The following is a 12,820-nucleotide window of genomic DNA, read 5'->3' as shown; positions in this document are numbered from 1 at the left end:
ATAGAGAATTAAATTACCTCTCCTTTCTCCAGTTCCCTGTGTTGACTCATGTGGCCGTTACCAAGGATAAAATGTATGAGTGGGCAAAATGGTCTTACCTCGTCCCATTACCTGAAATTATATACTAAAGCTTGTATCTCCATGATACTGAGAGTTCTTGCTGCCTGCCCTTATTTAATATAACTCTTACGTCTGCTGTCAGAAAAGAAATAAAGAAGCGCTTTGTGAATAAATGTCACGAGAAATGGTTTTTCTCTCACTCACTTATGAAAGAGAAGCCTTTATGTGAAAAAGTTGATGGAGCCTTTAAGTGTTTTTTAATTATTCCTATATTCAGAATATAATTCAAAGTGTGAATACTTTTATTTAAATAAAAGTGAAGAGTCATAGAATCTGAGTCCCTCAATATATGTTATAATTTTTAATACGGTCTTTTAGCATCAAGAAATACGTAAAAATTTTCTAAAAAAGGGGGCACCTGGGTGGCTCAGATGGTTGAGCATCTGCCTTCGGCTCAGGTCATGATCCCAGGGTCCTGGGATGGAGTCCTGCATCGGGCTCCCTGCTCGGTGGGGAGCCTGCTTCCCTCTCTGCCTCTGCCTCTCTCTCTCTGCCTCTGCCTCTCTCTTTCTCTCTTTAACTCTCATGAATAAATAAATAAAACATTTAAAAAATTTTCTAAAAAAGGAGAGGGAGAATTATTTGAAAGTTGGGGTGGAGAAATTGAAGGAAAAGCCTGGGTTTATCTGATGGTAACTGATAGGATTTATTTATATATCAGGTGCTAGTTCCTATCTTTTCATGCTTCTGCTACATTTTTTGGTGTTTGATATTCTCGTTTTAAGCTTTGAAAGATTTTATTTATTTACTTATTTATTTATTTGAGAGAGAGTGAGTGAGCAAGTGTGTGTGTGTGTGAGAGAGCGAGCGAGATAGAGACTGAGCAGGGGGAGAGGGAGAAGCAGACTCTCCATTGAGCAGGGAGCGCGACCTGGGGCTTGATCCTGGGATTATGACCTGAGCCGAAGGCAGACTCTTTTTTTAAGCTTTTAAATAACAAAAATTATTGAGCTGGAAATCACCCAACCAGATGACTCTTCCTTCATCTTTTGAGCTTCTCAGCTCAGAAAAAAATTCTGTTTCTGATAAGAACTCTGTGGATTCTACCAGAAAGTTAAACCACCTCTCAGTGATGTGGAGTTTGAAGAGACATAGCATTTGGAGCTCAGTAGGGATCTTATAGCCTGAAATCCAGTGCCTCATTTTAGACATCAGGAACTCAAGCAATGATGTGCTTGTAAATATTTAGCAACCAGCTCCCTGGGGGAAAGGCCTGCTTTGTAGTGTTTGATGATTTCCGTGGTGTAAATATTCCCACCGTGGCTGATTTCAGACTAACAGGATGTCTCGAAAGCAGTGTTGAAAAGAGAGTCTACAGAGTGTAGGCATGCCATTATATAGAATTCCCGCCAGTCACATAATGTAAATATAAATAACCTCAAGAGCACACAGAAACTCGTAAGATATAGTAGAACAGGAAGTGAAGAATTTTGAGTGTTTGTTACTTTTTAAAAATGTATTTTACTTGATTGTAAGTTTTTATAATTTAATTTTCAATAATGGCTGTGTTTAACAACCATCTTGCAGAATTTCTTAAAATTTAACAATCAATTCTGGGAGCCAGTTTGAGTCAGTTCCAGAACCCTACTGAATTTGAAGCCTATGAGGCCTGGGATGGAGCCAGGACTAGTACCAAGTTTTTTTTTTTTTTTTTTTTTTTTTCTTCACTCTAGACAACAAATCCAGGGAAAGACAATTCATGGCATAATTATAGGATAATAGATCCTGATCTTCAGCTATGATCCATATGAAGGGCCGCTAAGTGATTTCAGATGATACCCTGAAAACACTAGATCAGTGTTTCGTAGTGGCCCAGAAATTTGAGGAAATTTTGTTGAGTGTCACCAAGAAGTATATGCAAAGAACAGAGAGAATATTGTATTTACATCTTGATCGACATTATTGTGCCCTGTGGAGAAGATTCAGAGGAGGGCAGGGAAGGGACTGAGATAGTCACTGAAGCAACCAGGAGATTGTCACAACAGACCAGACGGAAAAGCTTGGGACGTGTAGCCCGAGTGCTAACGCAGCCCAAACCCGGAGGATCAGGAGGGGGTTTGTGGTGACCTCAACCCTGTTTTCTAGGGGTACTTCTGGAAGGAAGTGGGAGATTAACTTTGATAATTGAAAGGAAAGGCTAATTGTCTAAAAGTGCTTGTGGTGAGAGATGAGTGGGACTCTCTCTTTTAAAAGGTTTAAATGTATTTGTGGACGCCTGGCGTGTCATGGCGTATAAGCTTTCTGAGGGCAGAGATCTCTTCCTTATTCCTGACCGTGCCTTGCTCAGTGCCATCCATCGGTAGTGCCTTGGAGACTTTTCAGCTGCAGCGGGAGAGGATGTGATATTCCCAGCAGACCAGTCTGGCTACTGTACAGAGGAGGGGGCAGGCGTGGGAGAAAGGAACCTGCAAGGAGGCTGCTGTGTGGCCATCTGGGTGAGCTGTGTTAGTGGCTGGGACCAAGACAAGAGTGACTGAAGGTGAGAAGAGGAAGGTTCCAAACAGATTCTGGACGTAGCAGTTGGAGGAATTGCCCATGGGCTGGGTGGGCAGGGGACGGCAGCCGAGGGAGCTTCCTTCATGGTCTCTTAATGAGTTCTAGGGCTACCCAGGGGAAAACACTCTGCGTGAAGTTCAGCTAATTGTGCAGGATGTTAGTGATGTAGAATACAAACCTTGGTTTAAAAACTTTTTTAAACCATCAGTGGCTTTTGTTGTATTCGGAGTTGGGCATCCATTGCCGCCTCTCCTTGTGGGATATTCTCATCACCCCTTCACCTGTCATCCCTTTCAGCCTCTGGCAATCCCTCCTCTACTTTCCGTCTCGATGGATTTGCCTATTCTGGACATTTCATATAAATGGAATCGTACATTATACATAGTTCTTTGTGGCTGGCCTTTTTTACGTAGCATGTATTTATTTTCAAGGTTCATTCATGTTGTGGTATGTATCAGGACTTCATTCCTTTTTATTGCTGAATAACATTTCATTGTGTGGACATAAGACATTTTATTTATCCATTTGTCATTAATGGGCGTTGGGGTTGTTTCTGCTTTTTGGCTATTCTAAATAATGCTTCTGTGAACATCTGCATGTAAGTTTTTGCATGGGCACATATTTTCATTTCTCTTGGATATATACCTAGGAGTCGAATTGCTAGGTTATATATACGGTAACTCAGTTTAACCATTTGTGGAACTGCCAAACTGTTTGCCAAAGTGGCTGCCCCATCTTACACTCCCACCAGAATATGTTTTTAAAGACAGCTAGAAATAGTTGTTATAGCATTAAGCAAATAGCAAATGCGGTGATATGCATATGTGCCGGATTAATTGGGTTTAGGAGAAAGCAGAGAATTTGCACCCTCTTCCCCTGTGGTCAGCTGGTGCCAAGCTGGACATCACAGATTTGCTCATGATGTTGACTGACCTGGCACAGAGATACCTGGGCATGTCCCTGTCCAGGGTCACATTTGCACCAGATTAAGAAATGGAGCCATGCTGCTTGCATTCCATTCAAATGCCCTTGACCACATGGCATTGTGTGATGAGTTGAGGATATTGGATATCTGGGTGTATATTTGTTAGGAGGAAAACATACCACTTGGGTAAATCCTAGGCATTCCTGTAGCTAATTTCACTCTTGTAAATCGTTCACCTAATACTTTTAGTCTGCTAGCTAAGAAATTGTTAAATCTGACTCTGCTTGGGTTTACAGACTGGATTGGGTTCCTTGCTATCTTGTATCATTGTAAATGCTGCACACTCTAGGTTAGGGACAAACCCTAGCTAGATTCATGGAGAAAGTGCTGGAATCAGCTAACTAGGATCTTGCTCTTATGGTCACTGCTGTCTAAATTTTCTTGGATCAGGCTGTATTTATTAATGAACTTTTAAACTTGTTTTCTAGAAGTTGCTATTCTCTCAAACTGTTTTTACTGTGACATCTGGGTTTGTCTTACAGGTAACAATTGCTTGTGATGCAGTTCTCAGCTCAAAATCTCCATATAGAAAGCAGGACCCAGACACATGGGAAAATGAATTGCCAGTATCCAAATATGCCAATAACCTTACCCAGTTGGACAATGGAGTCAGGATTCCTCCAAGGTGAGTGTCAAATAGCGAAATGGAACTTTACCCCTTAAAACTGGCTAAAGGAATATTTACATTTCTACCCCTTCTCTGAATTGGCAGTTATATATATTTTTACCAGATGCCTCTGATTAAAACTAAGCTCAAAAGCTCTTTCTAAAAGTATCTGCACCTTTGTAGAGGCTGAGCACGGCCAGCCCATATCCTTGAGCTCATCCCCACCCCTTTGGCTCTCAGTGGCAAGCACCCACAGTTCTTTGCTTGAGGGCTTTCTCTGCCTGCTGAGGCCAGGCAGGCCTGTGCATGGGACAGTGAGAAATGCCATGGAGTTAATGCTTCCTCCTGTCCTGGAACAGCCCTCAACCAGTGACTCTGGTGTGGGTGGATAAATACCCTGGACCCTGACCCCTCGAGGGGAGGTCCCCAACTGGACTGAGCCCCAGTTGCCCATGGTGGTCATCTGCTTGTTGACGTACCTGGACTGACTGCCTGCCCTTTCCAGTCTTCCTTCCCTCCAGTGCTTCCTGGGATCACTTCCTAAACAAGCCATTTACATTCAAACCTTAGTTTCAGAGTTTACTTCTAGGGGAACCCAACTTTTACCAGTCTTTGGTTGTCACCTTTGTGGCTAGAATGTTCTTTGGGCTACATTAGCATCTCCTATTAGGTCTGTTGTGTGGACAGAGGCAGGTGCTCTAGTCTTATTGAACCTGCCTGTGCTGCCTTCCCATTCTGTGTGGTCATAGGGGAAGGCAGGCTACTTCTGGGCCTCAGTGTCTCCCTTTGATAATGGGGTTGGGGATATTGATTCTGAAGGGTGTTGAATAGAATTAGATGATCAAACTTCCATAGGGTACTTGGCATGTACCTGACATTTAACCTTCAGTGAAATTGACATTCTTCATACTTCATTCAGATCTGCTGCATAGTAGGATTTTGTTTAAACAGGTTTTACTAGGTGTGGTTAATGCTTTAGAACTTCACATGTTTACGCACATGGGATCCTTCATGTTTTGGACTTATTTGAGCTCCACTGTCCCTCATGTAGGAATTTGAAGGAAATGACCTCCCCTCCTGACCTCAGGTTCTGTGTTTTTCTAAGATTATTTATTTGCCAATTTTTTAAAAGATTATTTATTTGAGAGAGAGTGAGAGTGAGAGAGAGGCAGAGGGAGAAGCAGACTCCCCGTGGGGCAGGGAGCCCGATGCGGGGCTCGATCCCAGGACCCTGAGATCACGACCTGAGCCGAAGGCAGACGCCTAACCGACTGAGCCACCCCGGCGTCCCACTGTGTCAGTTTTCTAAAGTAAAAGAGCCCTGGCGGAGGCAGGCAGGGTACTGATTGGTCCTGCTGCTCTGGGAGGGGCGACGTTAACATTCTGGAGGGAGAAGAGGGGGAAGGAAGCACCGGTTTCCTTTGTTTCACTCACCATTTCCTGTGACCCCCAGCTTGAGACAGTCTGTTTTCTTGGATGCTAATTTTCTAGCTATGCTTCGTGTTCCAGTGATAGTAACTGCTCTCCACTGACTTTTCAGTGGTTGGAAGTGTGCCAGGTGTGACCTGCGGGAGAACCTCTGGTTGAATCTGACCGATGGCTCCGTGCTGTGTGGGAAGTGGTTCTTCGACAGCTCTGGAGGCAACGGCCACGCGCTGGAGCATTACAGAGACATGGGCTACCCTCTAGCTGTGAAACTGGGAACCATCTCTCCTGACGGGGCAGGTGAGTGTGCCCTCACTGACTTTCAGAACTTGCAGTGGCTCCTCTTAGTTGAACCGGTGCCTTCATTCCTAGGTTGGAAGGTGTAGGCTCTGGACACAGCTCAGGTTTGAATCCTGATTCTGCCTCTTACTGGCAAGTCTTCAAATCCTTCTCAGCTTCAGGTTCCTCATCTTGAGGATGATCGTGGTAGCTCTCTCATAGATCTGTTAATGTGTCTAAAGCATTTAGCCTAGTGCACACAGTAAGGCCTTAATAAAAGTTAGTTGCTACTATTACCTGTTATTACCGTCTTTCTGTATATCTCTTGGATAAGAGGACAGAGGGGTAGGAACCAGGACTTGTGAAGTGAACAGGGATAAATAAGTCCACCATTAGAACTGTAGAGGGAAGCCCTAGAATTCATTATGGGGGTGAGCATCATTTTAGAAACTAGTGGAAACATTAAGGGAAGGGATTTTAAAGGATGTTGTGTGTCAGAGTCCCTGACAGCAGCCGGCAGCAAAGGATTAGACTTGGTTCCTACTTGTATTGTCACCTTCAGAATTGGTTCTCTTTCTTTATGTTCTCACACCGTATGCTCTCAAATGTTAGTTTTTGGCCACGTTTGTACAGTTCATTCCATCTACCATTTTGTGATGGAAAAGGGAAATAGTATCAGGATCAATAACAAAGAACTTAAATGCTGAGCAAGGGCCATAAAAATCCATCCTCTAAGCATCATTGAAAACATTTACTCAGTAAAAAAAAATAAAAAAAAAGAAAACATTTACTCAGTAAGGATAGATCTGGACCAAGACCTAGGTCAGTCTTCTTCATCTTTCCAAGTTTTGGTCTTTATTTCTTCTTTATTTTAAGGTCAGATGATTTTTTAGGAGAAATACAAAGACATTTGTCTTATCTTTTGTTCTCTTTTAAGACTGAATTCGCCTGCTTCAGAGTTAATTGGCTAGGATGTTTTCTCCATAGCACACGTCTTGTCTACCATGTCTTTTCCATCAAACTGGTTTTGTTTTTCATTTGTTTTAGAATTGAGGGCTGACAGTTTGGTCATGTAAAGATTCTTTTGATTGACATTTTGGATAATCTTCGTGCTTCCAAAGTTAGTGGACTGATTTTTAACTCATTAGAGAGAAGTAGCTGCAAAAGTCCCACATCCTGGTGCCAGACATTCCCCCCAAGTGGATAAACCTCTACACAAGCCAGGGTGAATCCTGCAAATTCCAGAATCTGAAGAGGAAATTAGGGACATGCAGTTGGATTGAGGGTTACAGCAAGTTGCTTACAGGTCTTCGCTATGTTGAATGACTGCTGTACAAGGCAACCATCATAAGGCTACAGAGGGAAGGGTTTGTAATATAGGAGTTCTAGTGGGTAAAATTGTAAGGGGTGGGAGAATCATTTGAATGTGTCTCCTTTTTTTTTTTAAGATTTATTCATTTAGACACAGCATGCATGCAAGTGTGAACGTGTGGATCGGGGGGTGGGTTGCAGGCAGAGGGAGAAGGAGAGAGAATCCCAAGCAGACTCCGTGCTGAGTATGGAGCCTGGCACAGGGTTTGATCCCACTACCCTGAGATCACAACCTGAGCAGAAACCAAGAGTCAGATGCCTAACGGACTGTGCTATCCAGGCGCTCTGAATGTGCCTCCTTTCTATGTTGTTTTTTGTAGTGCTTTGATAAGACCAGTTATTAGAAGTCCAGTTCCCAGAACAACCTAAGACTACAATACAATTGTTTGTATACGTGGCTTTGTTCTAAAATTTCAGTTGTTTGAAGGCAGAGCTATGTCTTACTCATCTTTGGGTTCCTCTTACACGTGGTAGGTGCAAATACTTTTCTTAAATAAACCGACTGGTATGTATTTAAATAATTAGATTCTATTTAAATGTATGCTAATAATAAAGGCAAGGGTTAATTCTGTTCTCTACATGTCTTTAATTTTCCAGAAGCCTTTTTTCTAGCATGAAACTTATTTTCAAGCTATGATTTAGACTTTTTTCTTCTTTTCATCTAAAATTTTTTTCCTTTCAACTTGAGGAAGGAACATTTTATATTTGCCCCTTGATTATACAAGGAGCAGATATTCAGTGTAACATATTTAGAAAACAGAAAGATTTAGAGAAGTAAATAAAAATCACTAGTAATATCATTTGACAAATCACTTCTAACAATTTGGTTATCTCCTTTCAGTTTTGTTTTCTGTTTTAAGGTCTTGATCAGTTCTTACACAAGCCCCCCAGACTGCCCCGTTCTACATTTTTACGAAAAAGGATTCACACCGTATGAAGTTCTATTCCTTGTTTTCTTCTGTTTAACATTAAATAAATATATATATTTATATATATATGGGTGTATATACATATGTGTATATATATGTATATTCCGTGTCATTAAATACTCTTCAGTATCCCACAATAGTTCCATAAATCATTTCACTATACCCCTGTTAGTTGTTATAATTTTTTTGCTATTCTGGTGAGCATCCTTGTATATATGGAAATCTTTGGATGTTTGTCTAATGATATATTTAGGACAAATTCTTATGAACAAAGGGTTGAACCTTTCACATTTTCAGTTGCCGAATTTCTCTTTTAAACAGTTACAGTAACTCACATTCCCATTAGCAGTGTATGAGAGTACCCCTTTCAGCAAATCTTTAACAACTTTGGATATTCGCCGTTTTTAAAAACCTTTGCTAATCTGGTATCTTGTTTTCATTTGCTTTACTAGGGAGGCTGAATATTTTTCATAGTATTTTTGGCCATTTGTAATTCTATTTGTGAATTTCTTAGGTTGATTTCTAGTAGGCATATGTGTAGGTGTTCCTTATTGGTTTAAAAAAAACTCTTCAGGGCGCCTGGGTGGCTCAGTTGGTTAAGCGACTGCCTTCAGCTCAGGTCATGATCCTGGAGTCCCGGGATCGAGTCCCGCCTCGGGCTCCCTGCTCAGCAGGGAGTCTGCTTCTCCCTCTGACCCTCCCCCTTCTCATATGCTGCCTCTCAAATAAATAAATAAAATCTTTAAAAAAAAAATAAAAAAAATAAAAAAAACTTCAGCTGCTAAGAATATTAATTCATTATCTGCCATAGTTAAGTGTTTTTTTGTTTTGTTTTGTTTTGTTTGTTTGTAGAGGAGGGAGAACTTTTCCTTATATAATTTAGATATTTGAATAAATATTCCTGTTTCTATCATAGAAGGCATAAAACAAACAGCAATGTAGATCCTATAGCCCATGATGAGAGTTCTTGAATTCATTCACCTGAGATAATGTTCACTTTTTGAAGAAAGATCAGGATTTGATTTCTGCTTGTCTTGTGCAGAGTTGGTTTTAACACAAATGATTATTTTCAGTCTAATTCTTATATTAGTTTATGGGATGCATCAGTTTTACATTAGTTTCTTTTAAGTCTGTTTAATAGATTGCTAGCTGTAACTCGTTTATTTTAAAGCCAAATAAGTTAATGTAAACATGCCTAAAATTTCCCTTAATGTCTGATGATGAGCCTTGTGGACATTGAGGCCTGGGAGCGCAGGGTGCCCTCTGTCTAGGGGCGGGTAGCCACCTCCTGGTGAAGGTAACACTGCCAATGGTCCCATTTCCATATTTGCTAGGCTCACTGAGGCTAATTCAACTAGCAAGAGAGAAAGTGTTTATTTTTTAGTTTATGGTGAGAACCACAACTGCCTGTAAGTGGGATGTTTATGTTGGCTTGACCAGTACATTCCTTTCCTGTGGGGAGCTGACTTATATTTAGAGTATTGCTTAGTGAACATGGAATCCAAGCAGGTTGTGGACTCAACTATTTTATGGTAATGTGATCTGGTCATCCCGGTTTCCTTCTCCCCAATAAGGATATACCTGTTCGGTGAGAAACTCCTACTTACCTTGAGGTCGCAACTTAGAATCAGTTCTTCCAAGAAGCCTGGACCGCCTAGGCGAGGCCATTGTGGTGGCATGGGTAATGGCCCCATATCAAATTCCATTCTGGGTCTCCATGAGTACAGCGACAAACAAACCCAGCAACAAATCACCATACAAACAAACACATAAAAAGAGCTTTCCTTTGTGGGAGGAGACATTGATTTGGCAAAGCAAGGATGAGGTTCTGGGTGGGAAGGGAGTGAGGAGGGACAGAGACAGGAGAGGGTGTTTCGTTCTTCTATCGTGAAACTAGGTTACCCAAAAGAAGCCTCGGTGCCTTGGTGGTTGCAGGAGAAGTTTCTGGAGATGCCCACAGCAGCTGTGAGATCGCCTGCCCCCACTGGACCCTGCACCAGCTCAGTAGCATCTTAGGGTGCTCTTTCCTGAGTCCACTTCACATTTTTTTTCTATGACTACGTGTCATTTATAAATTCTTCATGCTTGCCAAATTCTAGGATCACAGTTCATTTTTAGATTTCTTGTATGTTACTCACTCAACTGTTTTTGTCATTGGAGTAAAAAAAATAACTGTCGTGTCTCACCAAATCATGTCACATCTTCGGAGCAGTTAATGACTGGAGGGAGGAAACATTAATTTCTCAATATAGCATGAGCCTAACAAATTAAAAATTATAGAGTGCTGTGTGATTTTCATTTATTTCAAAATCCTAGGCCAATGCCAACTGCTCAGCTCTGGCAACTTTGTTATTTTCTAATAAAGCTCAAGTCATTAGAGGCTTAGAGTCCTAAGTCTTCAGAACTATTTCACTAGTTAATAATGACCAAAGTTAAAGTGCCTAGGGAATGTCATTTTCACCTTCAGCCAGTATTTGAGTGGTATTTTTCTTGTCATTTGCCATAGACTAAAAAATATTACTTATGTGTTTGTTTCAAGTTATTAAAGATTTTTGTTGGTGTTTTTAGCATTTAAACTTTTGGGGAAGTTTTTCTTGATTGGGCTGGGGATTTTGTCTTGTGTTTTTGCTTTTGAGAGCACTGAATTATTCTAAAGAAAGAATATAAATGAAGGCTGCCTATCTACAAGTTAAAATGGGCCCCTAGAGGAAGAGGGATAGGAGAGAAAGCTATGCAACATCTACTCTATTAATAATGGAAAGACTGACTTCCTTTGGTGGCAGTGAGTCTCCACATATCTGGGTTTGGGTCAGAAGATCACCATAGTGTGTGTGTGTGTGTGTGTGTGTGTGTGTGTATTTTTTTCCTTCCGGTGATGTTCCAGAGAAGAGGAAAACCCTTGGACAATCTCCTTTATTGTCCTAAAGAATGCTACCCTTTTTATTCTTTTTAAAAATTTACTTATTTTATTTTATTTTTAAAAAAATTTTTAAAAGATTTTATTTATTTAGTTGGGAGAGAGAGAGCAGGAGCAGGGGGAGGGGCAGAGGGAGAGCGAGAAGCAGACTCCCCGCCCAGCAGGGAGCCCGATGAGGGGCTCAGTCCCAGGACCCTGAGATCATGACTTGAGCCAAAGGCAGAGGCTTAACTGATTGAGCCACTCTGGCGCCCTTATTTACTTATTTTAGAGAGAGAGACAGAGGACATGATTGGAAGGGCAGAGGAAGAGAGAATCTCAAGCAGACTCCACACCCACCATGGAGCCCAACGTGGGGCCCAATCCCACCACCCAAGATCATGACCTGAGCCAAAACCAAGAGGAGGACGCTCAACTGACTGAGCCACCCATGAACCCCTACTATCTTGATATCTATTTTCCTTGTAATAGATTTTGTTTTTCCAATTTAAGAGTGAAGAAATTGTGGTTTTTGACTATCCCTTCCTGTTCAGGGCCTAGGATGGTGCTTCACTAAGTCTCTGAGTCTCCTGAGAGATCTAAAGAGATAGTCCGGTGTAGAGGAAAAAGGACTGGGTGAGAGGTCAGGATACCTGGGTTCTGGGCTACCTGTGGGGTTTGAGGCAAATGATTTAACCTCATGAGCCTCTTTTCCTCATCTGCAAAATGGGCCTGAAGGTATCTGTCCCCTCTCCCACACTGCACTGCTGTGTGAGGACACACAAGGCAGTGGTTTCGATAGCTTTTTGGCGGATTTGCCAAGAAGGCCAAGATACCAATCTCTCAGGCCCTGGGAGCAGTGGGCTGGGCCTGGGGGTGGCTAGAACCTCCTGAGTCACCTGGCTGGGCCATGAGCATCCTCATTTGCTGTGAGTGCTACGGGGTGCACTGCACATTCTTCACTAAGTCCCTCACCAGCTCAGTGGGGTGTGGACACTAATGTTGGAAAGAAGGGATGCAGGGCCAGGTGGGAGGTGGACGCTGGTGAGCTGGTAGGTCTGAGACTCTAGAGGATTCTACAGCAGAAGTTAGTTTTGTCTTGGACCTAACACCTTCCTCCAGCCATTCAGCTGCTCTCGAGGGCCCGTGTGTCCCCTCTGTCCCCTCATAGGTTCCCCTGCCACGGCAGGTGTTGCCACTCTGTCCTCCCTCACCCTTCCCTCCTCCTGCACGGTTGTTATGCCAGTGCAGTTTTGGTTAGAAAATCAGTTGTTAGGCATTTACACTCATCTAATTTCAACTATTTTAACTTTTAGACACTGCTTTTTAAATTTTTTTTTTTTGTCTCAGAAAACCTTTTTAAAAATTAACCTTCTGAAACGTCAAAAATTGATATATGGGTATAATTACAAAATAGACCTATTAATTATGTTTGTTGTTGATCATCTGTCTTTTCTCCAGTTGAGTGTAACTCACAGGAGGTTGCTATTGGCTTTATTCACCATGTATCCCAAGCCTGGCGCATAGTGGGAGCTCAATAGATATATGTTGAATATTGAATGACTTGATTAAAGATCTCATTCCTTGTTTTCTCTTCACCCTGTAGATGTTTATTCTTTTCAAGAAGAGGAACCTGTTTTGGATCCTCATTTGGCCAAGCACTTAGCGCATTTTGGAATTGATATGCTTCATATGCATGGGGTAAGAAGGTC

At 41.9% G+C, this 12,820-nt stretch overlaps 1 protein-coding gene across 3 annotated transcripts in view; it reads left to right on the top strand.

Moving 5' to 3' along the window:
* The window catches only part of USP13 (ubiquitin specific peptidase 13), a 109,908-nt gene that overhangs the window by 42,677 nt on the left and 54,411 nt on the right, over positions 1-12,820 (top strand). For all 3 annotated transcript variants that reach the window (XM_073896840.1, XM_025878299.2, XM_073896843.1), the window contains 3 exons: positions 4,084-4,226; positions 5,749-5,933; positions 12,715-12,809. In XM_073896840.1, coding sequence (XP_073752941.1) covers positions 4,084-4,226; positions 5,749-5,933; positions 12,715-12,809 — 423 coding nt within the window. The remainder of the gene's footprint in view (positions 1-4,083; positions 4,227-5,748; positions 5,934-12,714; positions 12,810-12,820) is intronic.

This window comes from Callorhinus ursinus, unplaced genomic scaffold, assembly GCF_003265705.2.
Source record: "Callorhinus ursinus isolate GAN/ISIS: 27379988/994484 unplaced genomic scaffold, GSC_fseal_2.0 scaffold1, whole genome shotgun sequence".
Lineage (NCBI taxonomy): Eukaryota > Metazoa > Chordata > Mammalia > Carnivora > Otariidae > Callorhinus > Callorhinus ursinus.
This window is presented reverse-complemented; position numbering and strand designations above follow the sequence as displayed.